The 19,709-nt window shown below is 33.7% G+C and overlaps 1 protein-coding gene across 1 annotated transcript in view; it reads left to right on the top strand.

The window, feature by feature from the left end:
- LOC128982850 (tetratricopeptide repeat protein 21B-like) overlaps nucleotides 1–19,709 on the top strand; it is a 300,450-nt gene that overhangs the window by 211,439 nt on the left and 69,302 nt on the right. Inside the window, exon 16 of the mRNA XM_054401889.1 lies at nucleotides 10,738–10,968. Within this exon, the coding sequence (XP_054257864.1) occupies nucleotides 10,738–10,968 (231 nt within the window). The remainder of the gene's footprint in view (nucleotides 1–10,737; nucleotides 10,969–19,709) is intronic.

Genomic DNA, 19,709 nt, shown 5'->3' with positions numbered 1-19,709 from the left:
CCGATTTTGATAGTGACAAACAGATGAGTCAAGGTGTCGCTACAGTCTTTAAAGAAAAGTTTGGCAAGCCAAGTCACTCAGATTACTGCGATTCAAACTTGACCTGTCAAAAATCCAAACAGGGAGCCATAATCTACAGCTTAGTAACAAAGCAAAAATACTACCAAAACTCAAAAAACTACCATAAATACAATGCTACGTACGATGCAGTTTTTGATCAGCTTGCCAAAGACTTTAAACGGAAAGAGCTAAAAAATCTGATATGCTCCCCTTTAGGATGTACACGGGACCGCATCTCACCACACCACTTCATCAACAATCTGTTGAAATTCAAACAGGAAACAGGGGCATCAATTACAATTGTTACCTTCAATGAAAATGCTTCGGAGAAATTATATAATAAGTTATCGTATACAGACTTTGTGAAACACCTTAGGAAACTCATAGTGTCACTTCAATCAGCACGACAAAATGAAGATTCTGGAGGCAAAACAGGCATGCCTAGTGGCAACGGACGTCCCCTTTTGGCTGATAATGGACATTTACTGTCAATGGAAGAATATCCTCCTCTGCCGTCCTGTAACAACAATCCAAGTTCTGCGGTTGATAATTCACACACGATGACAGCCAAGCAAGATGTAACTGTAGCTGTGACTTCACCCTGCAAATCCAACACCCCCTCCTCTCAACCTACAGAGGCAGCCGATACTTCATAATCAACAGCCCCTCAACAACCTTCTGTGTCACTGTGTACCGAAAGTGTTAATGAAAGTGAAACCAGTGCTAGTGTTTTAGAAAATGTAAATTCTCATTTTTTAGGAGATACTCTAATAGGGGATCCTCCACTGCATTAGGCCCTGTCACAAATAATCCCAGATGTAGCTCCAATAAATTTAATTTAAATTTAATTCATGTAAATGTACAATCTTTAAGGAATAAGTTAAGTGAATTGGCTTTAGTATTAGAGGAATCCCATTGCAATATTGCATTATTGAATGAACATTGGCTTCTTAGAGATGAAATTAGGCTGTACATTCCCCAAGGTTATACTCTCGCAGATTCCTTTTGCAGAGAGGATGATCCCCATGGAGGCTCTTCAATAATTTTAAGTACAAATATTTCATATGATAGGATAGATATTTCACACCTTGTTCACACTGGCTCATTAGAAGCATCATGTACTTACATCAATTTAACTTTGGTATCTCTGTACAGAACCCCCGATTCTGATTGTAATTTATTTTTTAATCAATTAGAGAGCCTTTTAACATTTGTTTTACAAAAAAAACCATCTTGTAAATTAATTTTAGGAGCAGATTTTAATGTTGATTTTTTAAAGAATGATAATCCCACAAAAATGCTTGTCAATGTCTTAAAATCGTTCAATTTATATTATATCTTTAAATTCCCAACCAAAGGGAACAAATGTATTGACAATATTGCAACTAACATTGAGCCAAACTTATTTCAGTGTAAAGTTTTGAAAGAACAAATATCTGATCACCCTATTTTACATTTTGCATTTTCAAGTAGTTTATATGTGCCTGAAATAGTCAAAGAAGTTTCTTTTAGATTGTTAACAAAAGAAAGGATTAATATGTTTTTGTATAGTTTAAGTGTCATCAATTGGGAGCCGGTTTTTCAGATTGCTGATGTTAATGTTGCTTTTAAATGTTTCATTGACTGTATTCAGAATTGTTACAATTATCACTGTCCTAGACTATCTAAGAGAGTATGAAAGGACTACAAAGTTAGTACAAAAAATAACCTGTGGTTTGATGAGTCACTTAAGAAAATGAAGGATACTCTGTTACTCCTCAAGGATTTGACTAAAATACCAGCTTATCAAAACAATGACATCCTAAAAAAATTTCTATCATCTTACAAAAACAAATATAAAACTAGAATTAAAACCGCTAAGATAGAATATAATGAGAAATTTATTAATAGTTCACAAAACAAATGTAAGGCTGCATGGAAAGTTGTTAAGTCAGAAAGTGGTTTATTTTTTAAAAGTGAAAAGTCGGATCCACCAATTACAGCTGACAAATTTAATGACTATTACATTGATGTAGGAAAACAAATTTTAGACAAGTTCTCTAATGGAGGGGGAAGTGGGTTACATTTTTACGACTTTTTAGATAAGGAAAATGTTTCTAATACCAATTTTTCCTGGAATCCGGTAACATCAATTGAAATTTTAAAAGTTATAAGATCACTTAGTTCCTCTAACTCTGAAGATTTTTATGGCTTTTCTAACAAGATTGTCAAATATATAGCTCCATACATTCTAGAACCCTTAACTTATTAAGTTAATATTGCCTTATTAAATTCCACATTTCCAAGTTGTCTGAAAATATGCAAAACAGTGCCAATTTTCAAGAAAGGAGATATATCTTCTGTTTCCAATTATCGTCCCATTTCAATGGTTCCAGTTTTTTCTAAAATAATTGAAAATTGTGTTAAAATACAGCTTTTTGATTTTTTAACAAATAATAAAATTCTGAATAGCAATCAATTTGGCTTTCGACCCGGATACTCCACAACTTTAGCTGTTGAATCCATAGTGTCAGATATTCTGGATACATTTGAATCTGGCAACTATCTGAGTCTGGCCCTTGTGGATCTCAGCAGGGCCTTTGACTCAGTTCTGCACACCATACTTTTGCAGAAATTGGATTTTTATGGTATAAAAAACCAGGAACTAAATTTTTTTAAAACCTACCTTTGTGGCAGACAACAATATGTAGCTTCCGGCAAACAAACATCAGCTTTTAAAGAGGTTCTTGCTGGGGTGCCGCAGGGGTCAGTACTTGGGCCAGTATTGTTTATATTATACATTAATGATTTGCCAAATGCTATGCCTTGTAAAACAGTTCTATATGCAGACGACACATCGTTTATTTGGCCTTCTGACAATCTTAACACAGCAATCCATGGAATTGATAACATGATCGATATTGGTAATAATTGGTTTAAGAGTAATTTTCTTGAAATTAATAGTGATAAGACAGAGAAAATATGTTTTACACTACGTAGAAACCAAATTGAAAATCCAGATTTTGTTAAATTGCTAGGTATTTTCTTAGATAAAAAATTAACTTGGGAAGAACATACCAACAATGTAATATCTAAGTTGTCACGAGTTTGTTTTTTATTGCGAAAACTAAAAAACTGTGTATCAAATCACACACTTCTTTCTGTTTACCATAGTTTATTTCATACGCACTTATTATATGGAAATATTCTCTGGGGAAATAGCTGTGGGGCCAGCAGGGTGTTTACTTGGCAAAGGAAAGCCCTGAGGATCATGTTTGATATACCAAATAAAGTCAACTGCAAACCTTTCTTTATAAATAATAATATTATGACACTTTCAAGTATTTATATTTTTAATAATTTAGTCTTTGTTAAACAAAACATTACAAATTTTACTAAATGTCACTCAATACATAACCACTCAACTAGACAATCAAACAACCTGTACATCCCACCAGTTAGACTTTCAAAATTCACAAAAAGCCATAAATATTTACAATTACAACTTTTCAATAAACTTCCCATTCCATTTAGAGAAATTGATAACATAAACCTTTTCAAATCAACATTATCAAGATGGTTAATTAGCAAAGCCTTTTTTTCTATAGACGATTTTTTAAACACAAATAATTACTCTGAACTCTTAACACTATTGGCCACTAGGAGGCAGCCTGCATGACCAAAAATCTTTTTATAAATTTCCTGAATATTTACAAATTGTTTAGTTTTGAAGCATTATTTACTTAAGTTTTGTATAAATTTGTGTAAAGCATTCAATCTTAGAATTTTAAATTTAAATATTTAGGCCTGTATGTACAGTTTATGCAACAAAATGTTCAATGTTTCATAGGATGATGTATAGATTTAAGCATGATGTCACATTTGTGTCCTGACTTCTGACGTTGTCTATTGTAATTTTATGTTGCTGAATGACAATAAAGATTATTATTATTATTATTATTAAAAATAGCAGAGGAGTATTATTAAAAATTCAGAATATTCGTTGCAATCGATTTCTTCCATTTCTGGATTAGAATTTATGGTATCAATATTTATATGCAGGTCTGAAATTTTGATTTCTTTTTTAGAGGCCGAAAACAACTCAATAATACTAACGGTTTTAAGTTTTTTTTCTGAATCTAAGATTTGTTGAACGGTAACATTGTAGCAACCTCCACTCATCTGTCTATATTGGCCAAATCTTTCTTCTAGGGGATCATTCTGAAATTTACTTAATAGTATGTAGTCCACACTCCAGTCTTTCTTCAGATATTCAATAATCTCTATTATAGTGGAAGTTGTATGTTGTAGAGCTAGTTGTGTCTCCGCAGTCAGCTTCCCATTTCTTTTACTTTTTTCATAATTTCTTTCACCCTGTATTTTAAATTCATTCCACTTACTAAGCCACAAAACAAACCGCTGAAGAAATAGAAAGTTTTCATCATTTAGAGTTCTTATGGGCTGACAAAAAGGATCATTAAAACGATCACCCTTAAACACATGAGAAACGTTCATAATTTTCCACCATTTAATAACTAGTTCTAAGAATAATATAGTACCCTCGTTATTTACATTATATTTAGATTTAACATACTTTAACGCTGCAACATTTTTCTCGTCAAAAAACTTCACACATAGGTCTACTTTTTGTCGTTCAACAGATGTAGGATGCAGCACTTTTTTATTTAAAGCAGGGGCTAGCTTTATTACACTATTTTCTTCTTCTTTGTGAAGTGATTTGAGTTCAGATACACTTGCAGTACACATTTCGTCAAAGTTTTCAAATTTAGGAAATATAAATGTTTGCTTACAATCCGTTTGATTTAACCAATTATTTCTAATCGATTTGAATAGATGCACAGAATCAAAAAGAAGAAACACTTTTTGTTTGCCTGTGTTATCATAAGGATTGATAAAACTTGACATTAATGTTCCACCATTTAGTTTATCAAAAGCATTACGATTTAATGAGTTGTTATTTGTTATTATGCTTAAAACTTTGTATCCTATAGTGGTTAGCATTTTTAATATTTGCAAAATTAATTAATGCAAATATTTTCCATCAAGGTCCTTTTACATGGGAATAAACCTACTACATCTTTTGTTCTAGAAAATAAACTAGTGATCATAAATGTTTGTATAGTTGTCGCTAGCTGTACAGATGAATCCCTTTCTTTGGATGACTCGTGTACTACCCCTTCTAATTTACCACCCTGATAGCTGAGTTCGGATCTAACGTAAACTTCATCAGCAAGGAGGTTAACTATTTTTTCGTGATCCTCCAAATATTTGAATTTAGTTTTCAAATAGTTAACATGAGCAGGATCAAAAGTCGAACACCCGTTTCCAACATTTGATGTAAACGTTTTTAGGTATCTTGGATGAGGCATAGTTAACAAATTAGACTTCCTTATACTTTTGTATGCAGCTGGGAAACAAAAGAAAATAGTTGCAAACCATATTAGAGTTCTAGCACAATACCTAATTTGTTTTTGGAAAACTAGATTTATTTGTTCTTTATAAAAAGTAAGTTTTCTCGAAACTACTTCATCATTACTTGATTCACTTAGTTCATCCATAATTTCATTTATATGCTGTAGTTTGTCGGTTGTAATAATTATTACAGAAGAGTCTTTTTCAAACCACCACTCACATAAGGCATCAAGTTCAGAAATACGACTAATTTTGTTTGGTTCAGAAAAGATTACAGGACAAGTGTTGGTGATATTGTTAATTACAAAGTCGTTTTTAGTTACAACAAACGACAAGTCTTTCTTTATTACTAGGGAAACCTCAATCTTTGGAACATGTACATTGATATATTTTACATTAAATACATTGATAAAATCGTCAAAAATATTGCACTTAACGTTTTTTACAATAGGGACGCAATTACTTTTCAAATATGTTTTTAAACTTATGAAGCTTTCGATAATGTCCTTTGACTGCTCTTCTTCCTGTTGGCTTAAAACACTTTGTCCCCCTTCAATTACCCACTGTGTTGGAGTTTGTGTAGGTAAGTGTAATGTTTCTGGCATGTAAATTGGCTCATTGTACAATATTGACGGTACTGCATCGTCTGTGAGCTTTAGACGGTTTCGAGGAACACACAATACCGTCCCGTCAGGCCGAACCACAGAGTCTTCTTTTACAATGAACCTTTCGTCGAAGTGTTTAATACACACTCTTGAACTCGAACTTGGTTTAAAATCACTACGGTGTATTGCACTTGTCCAGGCATTTGCTTTAGTTTGGTCTTTTGGGAATGAAAAAATGGGCACTGACACATTTTCTCTGTCCTTGTAGTAATTGCTCCGACAACCTGGGACGCAACAACAGTACGGCATGTTTTATTTTTTACTATACACAATATTTCATTGTACCAAAAAAACTGTGTAGCGCAAGACACAACGACATCACCAAAAATACTAACGAAACATTCCACAGGTTATATTTGTTTAATACATGTTTACAATTTTATATTTACATCTGGCAACTTAAGTACAGCTATCCACCACTGTGACGTAGCGTTGCGCTGCAACATGGCCTGTTTTTTCTAGTGGGGCCTTGTTATATGGCCCCTATTGAGCAAAAATTTGAAATATTCCATAGTATTCTTATGTATAATTTTAATTTACACATTCCAAAGGTCCTTTCAAGAAAACACAATAACAAAAAACATTGGCTTTCTGCCGACCTTAAAGAAACAAAAAAAAGACTTGATTAAACTTAGTAATATAGCCAGAAATTCAAAAGATAAATATTTAACTGTTAAAGTAAAGCAAAAGAATCGAATTTAAAAAAAGGCTGTTTTAGAACGGAAAAAACGTTTTTTAAGGGGAAAATACATAAATCTTCTAATATAAGTAAAACAACTTGGGAAATTATTAACTCTGAGGTCGGTAACAAAAACTCTAAAACTGATATCCCTAAACTGGAAAGCAATGGGAGAACTATTTCAGACCCTGGACCTATAGCAGAATCTCTGAATATATTCTTAAATAGCCTATCAGTATCAAATAACATTGCTCCACAGCAGAGTGTGTGTGGTCTGCGCACAATAGATTGTAATAATAAAAAAAAGCAACAATGCAACGTTCTCAAAATTTAAACCAATTAGTGAAAAATATCTAGAAAAAATAATTGACAGCCTAAAGAATAAATACAGTAGTGGATATGACGAAATACCTCCAATACTTATTAAAAGAGCTAAACAACAACTGATCAAACCAATTGCACATGTCATTAATGCCTCTTTTCTCCATGGAAGTTATCCTGAGAAGCTGAAAATCTCAAAATTAAAGCCTATTTACAAGAAAGGAAATAAAGCGGATCCACTTAATTACCGGCCGGTAGCGATCCTTCCATCAATATCTAAAATATTTGTAAAAGTAGCATATAAACAGTTAGAGTCATTTCTAGAAACAAACAATATTTTAAAGCCTGAACAACATGGCTTTCGAACAGGAAAGTCTGTATTAACAGCAGCGGCTGATTTGATTGAGTCGGTTATTGATTCAGTAGATAATCATGAAAAAGCGATTGGAATTTTTATAGATTTGAGTAAAGCGTTTGACTCTGTTTCCCACCCAATTTTATTAGACAAGCTGCATAGAATAGGTATTAAAGATAGAGCTTTTGATTGGATAAAATCATATTTCACCAATAGGAAACAGTTTGTCCAAATCGTAAACCTTTCTAACAACTTCAAACATTATTACAACTCTCAACTTTTAGAAATTAAAAATGGCATACCACAGGGATCAATACTCTCAACTTTGTTTTTCAACTGTTATTTGGCAGACATACCAACACCGACTGGCACAAGTAAATTAGTTCTATATGCTGATGATGCCACTTTAAAAATATCAGATAAAACTTTTAGTGAGACAGAACTATCAGTTAAGTATAATATGACCACTTTGTCTAGTTACTTCACTCAGAATAATTTAGCAATAAATAAAGAAAAACAATTTTCATCAATTTTAAAACCCCACAGGCTGCAAAATATCCATCTGATAGTCTAAATATCGGGACAAATCAAGCAATTAGTAAAACAAACAAAACTAAATTTTTAGGTCTAACAATAGATCAAAATCTAAACTGGAACTCCCATGTACAAGAATTAATTGCTAAAATATCTTCAGGTGTCTTTGCCCTTAGCAGATTGCAGTATTTCTGTGAAACTGAAACTTTAAAACTAGTTTATTTTTCATATATACATTCAATAATATCTTATGGCATCTCCTTATATGGTTGTACAAGCTTAAATAACATCTATACAATTCTTAAATATAAAAAAAAGCGGTGAGGCGTATATTGAAACTTCCACGAAAAACACATGTAAAAGAATATTTTATTGCACTTAAAATAATGACAGTCTATGGGATGTATATACAGGGTGAATTTTAAATGAGTTCCCCCCTACTTTTTTCTACATTTCTTAAGATATCATCTCCGGACCACGTCAGATCATTGTTGAGTAGTAAGTACTTCATTTTGACTAGGTATACATTTTTGGCCGCCATCTTAGATCCGCCATATTGGATACAAAGTTTTTTTTCAAATGTAAAGGTAGGGTTGTGACCCATTATTTCAGACTAGAATTTTACGCTTATTACAATGCCGCAATTAGTTTTTAAAAATCTTGATTCGTTCTAAAGTTATGAGGACTTTTTATAACTTTATTTTTAGCCCATTTTAACGTTGTGTATTAACAAACTAAGACCATAATCTCAAAATAGTGCTAGATAAAGACAAGTGTACACCACCATTCATTGTCGACATATTTTCACTTGGTTATGACAGATGTAGTTTTTTCAGCCGCCATCTTGGAGCCACCATTTTGAAATGTGATCAATAATTTAAATATGAAGGTGGTGTTGTGACCCATCATTTTGAACTACTTTTTTATACTGGACTCAATGCTGCAATCCGTTTTTGGTTATCAAGCTTTCTTGATGAAATATTAAAATACTCTTATTTAAAATTTCAATATTTCAAAATCCAAAGATGCAAATGAAAAACGGATTGCGGCATTGAGTTCAGCATAAAAAAGTAACTCAAAATGATGGGTCACAACACCACCTTCATATTTATATTAATTGATCACATTTCAAAATGGCGGATCCAAGATGGCAGCTGCAAAAACTACATCCGTCATAACCAAGTGAAAATATGTTGACAATGAATGGTGGTGTATACTTATCTTTATCTAGCACTATTTTGAGATTATGGTCTTAGTTTGTAAATGCACAATGTTAAAATGCGCTAAAAGTAAAGTTATAAAAAGTCCTCTTAACTTTAGAACGAATCAAGATTTTTAAAAACTAATTGCGGCATTGTAATCAGCGTAAAATTCTAGTTTGGAATAATGGGTCACAACCCTACTTTTACATTTGAAAAAAAAAACTTTGTATCCAATATGGCGGATCCAAGATGGCGGCCAAAAATGTATACCCAGTCAACATGAAGTACTTACTACTAAACAATGATCTGACGTGGTCCGGAGATGATATCTTAAGAAATGTAGAAAAAAGTAGGGGGGGAACTCATTTAAAATTCAACCTGTATATCAAACTATCATCCACTTCAAGGAAAGGGAACATACTCTAAAACCATTAGGAAGTACTCATGAATATAATACTAGAAATAGGAACAATATTGCAATACCCATACATAATTTGGAACTATTTAAAAAGAAACCTACTTATGCTGGAGCATTATTTTTTTCCAAATTACCATTAACCTTAAGACAAGAGCCGAATCCAAGAATATTAAAAAGGAAACTTAAAGATTTTATAACCACTAAAGCATTGTATAATATACAAGAATTTCTTGACCCAGAGTTTAATTCAAAACCTTCTGGGACTTGAAGGGCTTTTGGATGTTTAGAATATTTTACTACTTTCTTATTTTATTTACGATTGTTGTTTGTTTTGTTGATAATCTCAATAGTAATAGTATAAATAGCCTTCTTTTTATGGTAAAAAAATGTAGAAATAAGTTAGAAAACAGTTTAAGTTATAATAAAGAATCACTTTTCGACACTGTTCAATGTACTATGTAAATATGTACTAAAAGAATAAAGATTGTTTGAAATGAAATGAAATGAAATGAAGCACGAGTTGACTTTCATTTGACCTTAGTTGTTCTTTTCTGCTTTATGTCTGTTCGTTCCAGATGAATGTAATCGTAAAGCAAAACAGCCGATAACGACTAAACTAGATATCGGTATTGCATCATACGGCTTCTTTGTCGTTTGCTGTTAGGTCGTTGGAAACGTATTGTTGTAATTTTGTCCTGGGAAACTAATGATGGTTATGTAGATTTAGTTTTCTGTCCAAAACGTCAAAATATGTTGTCTATGTCTATCCGAAAAAGTTGAATATATAACAGATAGTGTCGGATATCAAATTTGGGCTCGGTTCGGATACGGATATCCGAACCGAATCGAATCCGACCCGATTTTTTGGATATCCGCACACCTCTATAAAAAATACTAAAATATATTTTTGATAAGGTGAATAAACAATAAACAATTAAACTAGTACCTATGGATAAATAGTCTTTCTTTTGACTAAGTTTTGTTTGCACTGTTGCGTCACAGCTTTTGTCAGTAGATGAAGTAAAGGAAAGGTTCCTTTTGTAAGATAGTTGTAGTTTGAACTTTTAACAACTCTGGTTTTCTCTTTCTAGGTAAAAGAAAAATCTGGAGATATACCTGGTGCAATGCAAGTAATCAAGGAGTCACGAGAAGGGCTGGGACCATCTGAGGTGACACTCAATGCTAAGATGTGTGCTCAACTGGCGGAGTATGCAAGTGCATCGCGCGACCACGACACAGCTATCAGCTATTACAAGCGGGCTCTACAATACAAGCCTAAAGACACCCGAGTGGAGATTGCACTAGCCAAGCTCTATATGCAGGTATTAAAATAAAATATGCCTTTGTCAATTAGGAATGTGGTAATATTGGCTCTATTAATAAAAAAAACCTTTCAATTGGTCAAGTAGTTTTTACGTAATTGACCATGTAACATACTCCAAACTTTCACATTTATATTAGTGATGGTCTGATCCGGATATAGGACTACCGGGCGCGCTGGATCTGAGCTAGAACTGACGCCCGATCGAATCCACAAAAATTCGGATCATGGGCTGGATCCGGTTTTGATGGATCCGTTTTTTAATTTTTTTTATTGACGCAAACCGTTCTTTGCAAAGAACAATTCAAGAATCAGTGTTCCGTGATAGTGGTGCATTTTAAAATAAAACAAATAGTTAAAATAAACTCCATGTACAAGACTATCTGTGTCCATGTACAAGACTATCTGTGTCCATTGAAGTTGTGAACTCACAAATGCTAGACAAGAGTAAAAATATGTGTATTTTGTAAAAAGATAAAGTGAACAATAATAATTGAATGAATTAGTAAACAAATAAATATCATCTGTTAAATAAAAATTAATATACAGGTAAGTAGTCAGGCACTACAGTACCCCCTTGCCAGTGGTTGAGCTGTGTAGCTGAGCAAACACGAAAAAATAATCAACTACTGGAAAATGAACTTGCCTCCCAGAGCGCGTAGTTAATGGTGTAGATCTCAAAATAGGTTTAGATGTCGAGGTACCTCGTTTTTGAATGCCAGAATGAGAAAAGGGAGGAGTAGTAGCCTATTTATGGTGTCTCTGGAAACGCTGGTATCATCATGGTCGAGTTTTAAGGAATAGACTGGCTTAAGTTGATCCATTGAGATGGTTACATCATTGCCTCGAATCCGAATAACTGCAATCTTTTCAGATCTTCTAATGACGAGGTAAGGACCTGAGTAGGGGGGATCAAGTGCACCCTTAGAAATGTCGGTATGTACGAAGACATGAGTGCATGTGTTGAGATCCTTGAACACAAATGGCGTCCTACCTCCATGTCTTGTTCCATCAACTGGTCTTAAGCTGTTGAAATGTTGACGCAGATCTTTGGCAAAACTTTGTGGGTCAATTTCATGGTTGGAATCGCTAAGTGTAAGGAGTTCAGCTGAAGAAGCTTGTAGATCATCACGCCATGCTATCCGTATTCCCAAAAGTATGACGGGCAACACCTCAGTCCATCGTGCTGTTGCGTGGCATCTGATGGCTGCCTTCAGCTGATGGTGAAAACGTTCAACTAGCCCATTTGACGATGGGTTATAGGAAGTTGTTCTGAGAGGAGTCGAACCTAACAAATCTCCTAGGTGTTTAAACAGGCTTTGCTCAAATTGCCAACCTTGATCTGTTGTAATTCGTAGTGGTGTTCCGTATCTAGAAATCCAAGTGGTAAAAAGTGCTCGTGCTACTGTTTCTGCTTCTATGTTTTCGATTTGTGCAAACCACAATTCTAGATCTGAGTGCCAGAAAGGAGGGATCTTGACTTGAATTCTGTCTACTGATTGTTCTCCGTTTGACATTTTGGATCACGTCGGGGTCACCAAATGAAGTTGTGAACTCACTAATGCTAGACAAGAGTAAAAATATGTGTATTTGGTAAAAAGATAAAGTTAACAATAATAATTGAATGAATTAGAAACAAATAAATATCATCTGTTAAATAAAATTAATGTACAGGTAAGTAGTCAGGCACTACATCCATGTTCAAGACTATCTGTGTCCTTATTGAACGGAGCGAAGCGAAGCTCTTTGGGATCAACTTCAATACAAACTTTCTAACTCATAATCTCAATAACGGCTGAACATATTATAGCCAAATTTACCAAGGTTGTTTTGTCAAATGTTTGAATGGTTTAGACGAAACCAATTTAAATTTTGTATAATGCCTATTATAATTATAATATACCGGGTGCGGCAAAAGTCAGCGTACCGCTACAGACCGGTGAGCGTCATTGTTTATCTCTCGCGCTATTCTTATCTCTTACTTTCACTCCTTATCTAATCTAACGTCAAATCATGTTTTATTTTGCCATAAGTATATTCTGTATCGAGGATTTTTTGTTTTCTCAGTATTCCGCCTGTGGCCGTCGAAGTCCAGACCGTTCGTTCTGCCAAGTACCTTGGGATTATGGTGGACAGCAAGCTTAGCTAGCGGGATCAGATTTTCCGTACGGCGGATAAGGCCGCTAGGGTGGTCTCCTCTCTTAGCCGGTTGATGGCCAATGTCGGAGGGCCTCGGTCCAGCCGTAGAAGGCTGTTAATGTCTTCTGTCCAGTCCGTACTCTTGTACGGTGCTGAGGTGTGGGCAGACGCTCTAAATGAGGAGGTATATAGGATGCGGCTCGCCCGAGTGCAGCGTCAGGCAGCACTAAGAGTTGCATCCGCCTACCGAACAGTGTCTGAACCCGCCGTTCTGGTGGTTGCTGGAGTCATCTCAAACTTTTGGCGGCGGAGAGAAAAGCAATTTATCAGCGCCGTGGGGAGGACCAGGCACGAACAGAGGAACGCACCCGCACCTACCAGCTGTGGCAGGAGAGCTGGGAACAGGAGACTCGGGGACGAACCTTCACAAAAGTTGGCATTTATTTGGAAAAAAAACCAGTGTTTCAGTGATCAGCTTTATGTTGCTTTTAGCCGAGTAAAGCGGCCAGATGATGTTAAAATACTACCAAATAAAGACCGAGGAATCTACTAAAATGGGTACTGTAAAACAGAGAGATGTTGCATTTTACAATTTGGATGATGACATTATCTCTATGTGTTTTTTTTATGAATTTGTCTGTATTGAACAAAATTTATGCATATTTAATTAATAGTCATGAAGATTACTATTGAAAATGTTTCTTAGTTGTATTATGATTAAAAGTTTAAAATATATACATACCGCATAAACAGTCCTTTGGAATTTTTAGCCTATTTTAAACAGAGCAGACATCAAAATACTTTGTGCAGCTATGTCATAACTATCATACATATTATAATTTATAAAAATGTTAAACAATTATTCAAGGTAGGGTAACCCATGAGACTAATAATTTGAACAAAATAATTACTAGAATGTATATAGGGGCTATTGTCCCTACAAGCCACTAGTTTGTTTGTAATGCTGTAATCACTGAGCTATAATAATATAACTGGAGTAACCACTCTGTGTTTTAAAAACGTACCACTGTTTTTGATGGTTTTGTTTCAGAGCTTCGTGTTGTTAGGTTGGCCAAGTGATCAGTTGGTGGGAGTTGTCAAATTAGAGGCAAGATCAAGATGGCGTCATCCTATTGTCTTGTTGATAGCAAACAAAAATATGTCAACATTATGATTGCAATATAAGTTTAATTATTTATTTTACAAGCAAGAGCAACCCTTTTTAACAAGATCATAAACCGATGGTCGTTCTTTATCAAATGCCATAGGGCTAAACCCAAGCACAAACCAATATCACCAAACCAGGAAACTTGACTAGCCTATTTTCACCACATAGCTTGAAAAGAGGTAAATAAGTTAGTAGCCTATTTATTTACTATCAAAAAAATTTATAATGTTTCAAAATAACTTTAAATGCACAGGTTTTAACGTGCAATAACTTAAATAAGTTTTTGATACAAGTCCTTGAAATAACGGATAGGCCTAACCTCAAATAAATAGTATGGTTAGGTTAGAATGAATTGGAATTTGACAGCATCTCACCAACCGATCACACGGCCAACCTAACAACATGAAATGCCGAAAACAAACCAGCAAAAACAGTGGCACGTTTTTCTCTAATGTTATAATCTATATCTCAATGGCTGTAATCTGTATTGTTTATTTCAGCTTAACTTAACCAATCAATAGTTTTATTAATACTTATGAAGTCAAAAACGGGTTGAAGCCCGTGGGTAACAGCTAGTTTAAATAACATTAGATTTAATGAGTGCTTAGGTTTGCTGCGACGGGGAAGGTAAAAAGTGTTTTTTGACCATACGTCAATAGTATAGGATGAAATAAATAAATTTGCCAAATTTTATCAATAAATATCTATAAACAAGTAAACTACAACAGTTTTCATTTTCTCCATAAGAATAACATAGTAATTTTTAATTACACTATTTTTTAGTTTTCTCTGTGACCTTTAGGCATACAACAGCGCTTCAATATACTAAATTATTTCTTTTTAAAGCTCTACAAAACGGTTTAGAAAGAAATTGCAAAACTTTTTGTTTTAGAGTCAAAAATGGGAAAAACCCATTTTGACCCCATAAAACCCTCCCATAAACCCCCGTTCCCATGGTCCGATTATGCTGGTTTGGGAACTCGAATAAACGTAGGTTTACACTTTTGTACCAAATTTCATCAAAATCGGATCATTTTTGCTCGAGTTATCGCACTAACGGACATATATATATAAAAACAACAGTTAGGTATTTAATGTATTTGAAGTTTGAAAATGGACTTATGTCCGAAACATGTCACTTCTTAAAAATATATATATATATATATAATATTCAGGGTGCTCAGTTGTACTTATTTACTACAATAATTTAATATATATATATGTGTGAATTTGAACGGATGGTATTTTTGGCATTTAGGGACCTCAAAACGAAAAATTAAATCGGTCCCGGGTCCAGGTCTTACCATGAGTACTACGGTAATAGCATATTCCCTATATAGAAAATTCCCTAATATTCCCTATATGGGAAATTCGCTAAAAAGTAGAAAATAATTTATAAATATCTATATAGAATAAATGCTTAAGATTTAAAAAGCGAAAAACTTAGGGTGCATGCAATAGATAATAATAGTTTAATAAGTGAAGGTAATTGTAAATTAGATTAGCTATTGCATGCACCCCACGTTCTAAGTTTTAAATCTTAAGCATTTATTCTCTCAACATATTTATAAATTACTAGCTGGCCCGACAGACGTTGGTCCTGTCCTAATGATGTGTTATATGTCAAATGCTCATAAATTTTCAAGATGAGCACGTTCGCATCGCTCACTCACGTCCTGGTTGAAGTTCGTTTGCTATGCTTACTCACCTTAAGGTTGGAGTTCGTTCCCTGCGCTCACTTGCCTTCAGGTTAGCTCGTTCGCTACGCTAACTCGCCCCCATAGTTCCTCTTTTATAGATACTAGTGGTCGTCCAGTGGTCAAAAACTCGACCAAAAACATGTAATGTACACAATGTCAACACCTATTGAATGCTGAAGTAGACATCCCATCTATATGGTCAAGCTGTCACCATTATTTTTTTTTATTAAAACATGTAGTTGTGTGAGCCATTCACCAAAAGCGTGTCTTAAATTCTCTTTTAGCGAATTTCCCTATAGGGAAGTAGCTATTACCGTAGTACTCATGGTAAGACCTGGATCGGGACCGATTTGAATTTTCATTTTGAGGTCCCTAGAGGCCAAAAACACCATCAGTTCAAATTCATATATACAGGGTGAATTTTAAATGAGTTCCCCCCTACTTTTTTCTACATTTCTTAAGATATCAACTTCGGACCACGTCAGATCATTGTAGTGTAGTAATTACTTCATTTTGACAGGGTAAACATTTTTGGCCACCATCTTGGATCCGCCATAATGGATACAAATTTTTTTTTTCAAATGTAAAGGTAGGGTTGTGACTCATTGTTTCAAACTAGAATTTTACGCTGATTACAATGCCGCAATTAGTTTTTGAAAATCTTTATCCGTTCTAAAGTTATGAGGACGTTTTATAACTTTATTTTTAGCCCATTTTAACATTGTGCATTTACAAACTAAGACCATAATCTCAAAATAGTGCTAGATAAAGATAAGTATACACAACCATTCATTGTCGACCTATTATCACTTGGTTATGACGGATGTATTTTTTTCGGCCGCCATCTTGAATCTGCCATTTGAAATGTGATAAATTAATTTAAATATGAAGGTGGTGTTGTGACCCATCATTTTGAACTACTTTTTTATGCTGAACTCAATGCCGCAATCCGTTTTTGTCTCTAAGGCTTTCTTGATAAAATATTAAACTTATCTTACTTAAATTTCCAATATTTCAAAAAACAAATATGAAAATGCAAAACGGATTGCGGCATTGAATTCAGCATAAAAAAGTAGTCTAAAATGATGGGTCACAACACCACCTTCATATTTAAATTAATTTGTCACATTTCAAAATGGCAGATTCAAGATGGCGCCGAAAAAAAATACATCCGTCATAATCAAGTGATAATAGGTCAACAATGAATGGTGGTGTAAACTTATCTTTATCTAGCACTTTTTTGAGATTATGGTCTTAGTTTTTAAATGCACAATGTTAAAATGGGCTAAAAATACAGTTATAAAAAGTCCTCATAACTTTAGAACGAATCAAGATTTTTAAAAACTAATTGCGGCATTGTAATCAGCGTAAAATTCTAGTTTGAAACGATGGGCCACAACCCTACCTTTACATTTGAAAAACAAATTTTGTATCCAATATGGCAGATCCAAGATGGCGGCCAAAAATTTTTACCCAGTCAAAATGAAGTACTTACTACACTACAATGATCTGACGTGGTCCGAAGTTGATATCTTAAGAAATGTAGAAAAAAGTAGGGGGGGGAACTCATTTAAAATTCACCCTGTATATACGTATATATTTATTTATATTCTTGAGGAGATCTTGATAGAGTTTGTGATAAATGAAACATGACACATTACAATTTTTTGTTTAATACAAACATTTTCAAGCAAAGAGAAATTAATGAAAAATGTAAAAATGAACAAAACAAATAAATATGAACTGTTTACAAATAGTTGAATTTTGAGAACATATGATTGAGTACAGATCAAAGAAAATAATAAAATCAGCCTAAAAGAAAATTAAAATTCAGCTGAGTTGAATCACTTTTTTACTTTCTTAAATTTAAACCAGAAGGGACCTTTGTTTTCAGTACCAACTGGTGAGCCAATTCAGAATTTCTTAAAACCAGTTGGTTGCATTTAGGGTTTTGATGTGGGTTTACTTTGTGAAGGGCTTTAAGGGTATAGCAGCCTTCAAAATTTTGGTTGTGGTGAGCGGCATGATTATAGATTGGCTTTCTTTTGTCTTCATGTACCACATCAAAACAATTTAAATATAAAAATAAAAATGTATATATTTATATATATATATATATATATTTATATATGTGTCCGTTAGCGCAATAACTCGAGTAAAAATGATCCAATTTTGATGAAATTTGGTACAAACGTGTAAACTTACGTTTATTCGAACGAGTTCGCGATCCAGCATAATCGGACCATCGGAACAGGGGTTTTATGGGGTAAAAATGGGGTTTTCCCATTTTTGACCCTAAAAACAAAAAATTTAGCAATTTCTTTTCAAACAGTTTTGTAGAGCTTAAAAAAAGAAATAATTTAGTATATTGAAGCGCTGTTGTATGCCTAACAGTCTCGGAGAAAATTCAAAAATAGTGTAATTTAAAATTCCTATGTTATTCTTATGGAGAAAATGAAAATTGTTGTAGTTTATTGTTTATGGATATATATTGATGACATTTGGCAAATTTATTTATTTCATTCTATACTATTGATGTATGGTCAAAAAACACTTTTTACCTTCCCCGTAGCAGCAAACCTAAGCACTTGTTAAATCTAATGTTATTTAAATAGGGAATAAATATGTCTTATTTTATGGAAATATTTGAGTAAAAATGTAATCAGACAAGTTGAAATTCGCTTAGTATGCAGGTTTGCTACGGCGGGGGTATTTTACCTTATTCTTATTTTTGGTTGTTGACAAAGTTGATGGGTCATAACAGTTGCTATAGCTCATTCAACAACTTTGACTGTGTAAAAAACATTGTGTATTCGACAGAAATTTAGTCATTTAGATCAGCGCAGTCTGTTGGTGGCTCACATCAACTACGACAAATTTAATTAAAAAACTGGTGACAACTTTAACATGGGCATGGAATATAAAGGTACAGGCTTCTCTATTTTCACCCCACGCTGTAAATAAAACTAGTGATTGGAATTTCTTCCATTTGTTTTGATTTTCTGTTTATATTTCGTTGTTATTTTGTCACCAGCATGGCAACCTATAAAGCCCATGTTGAATTTTTAAAATTTCGAATTCATTTTTTGTTCTTATTTTTGAGCCTATTTTAATTTATAAAGGGATTCTGCACTTCTACAGGAAAATATATTTCTAACAGTATGCGTAGATTTTCCTTTCGATGCACACGAGCTGAGAAAAAAGGTTTTAGAGAAACATTCTTGCCTATTAATATATAGATAGATAGAATTTCTCCTTTTTAGTGGGTTTAAAAACGTGGTATTTTTAAAAAGTATTTTTATTTATAAATTATTTTGCTAACAGATCAATGGAATAAATGGTAAGCGGTTTTGTGTACGAAAAATATATAATTTTTAAAGTTTCCTTTTCACATAGGGGTTTTAATCTTGTTAGCGCATAAAGGCCAGATGATATTTTAGAAAGTAACTGATCAATATGATGATTCCACTTCATATTAAACAGTGCTGTATACAAAGTGTTGCATGCATACCTGAGGAAAATGCACACTAAATATATGCAAACAAACTGCTGTTCTGATTATAAGTAGATTTCAACTGGTTAAATGATCCTGTCCGTAGAACGGGTATACAGCTAGTTGTAACCCCATTACTTTAAATTATCAATTATTGTATAAATCTCGGATCTCGGAAACGGAACTAAGACTTTAATGACATTTTGAATTTAGGAGTAGTTTTGATTTTTAAATACACTTAT

Source organism: Macrosteles quadrilineatus, unplaced genomic scaffold, assembly GCF_028750875.1.
Source record: "Macrosteles quadrilineatus isolate MER2022 unplaced genomic scaffold, UCM_ALF_1.0 Scaffold_1__1_contigs__length_201487025, whole genome shotgun sequence".
Lineage (NCBI taxonomy): Eukaryota > Metazoa > Arthropoda > Insecta > Hemiptera > Cicadellidae > Macrosteles > Macrosteles quadrilineatus.
Note: the sequence above shows the minus strand (reverse complement) of the source record. Positions and strands in the feature narration are given on the sequence as shown.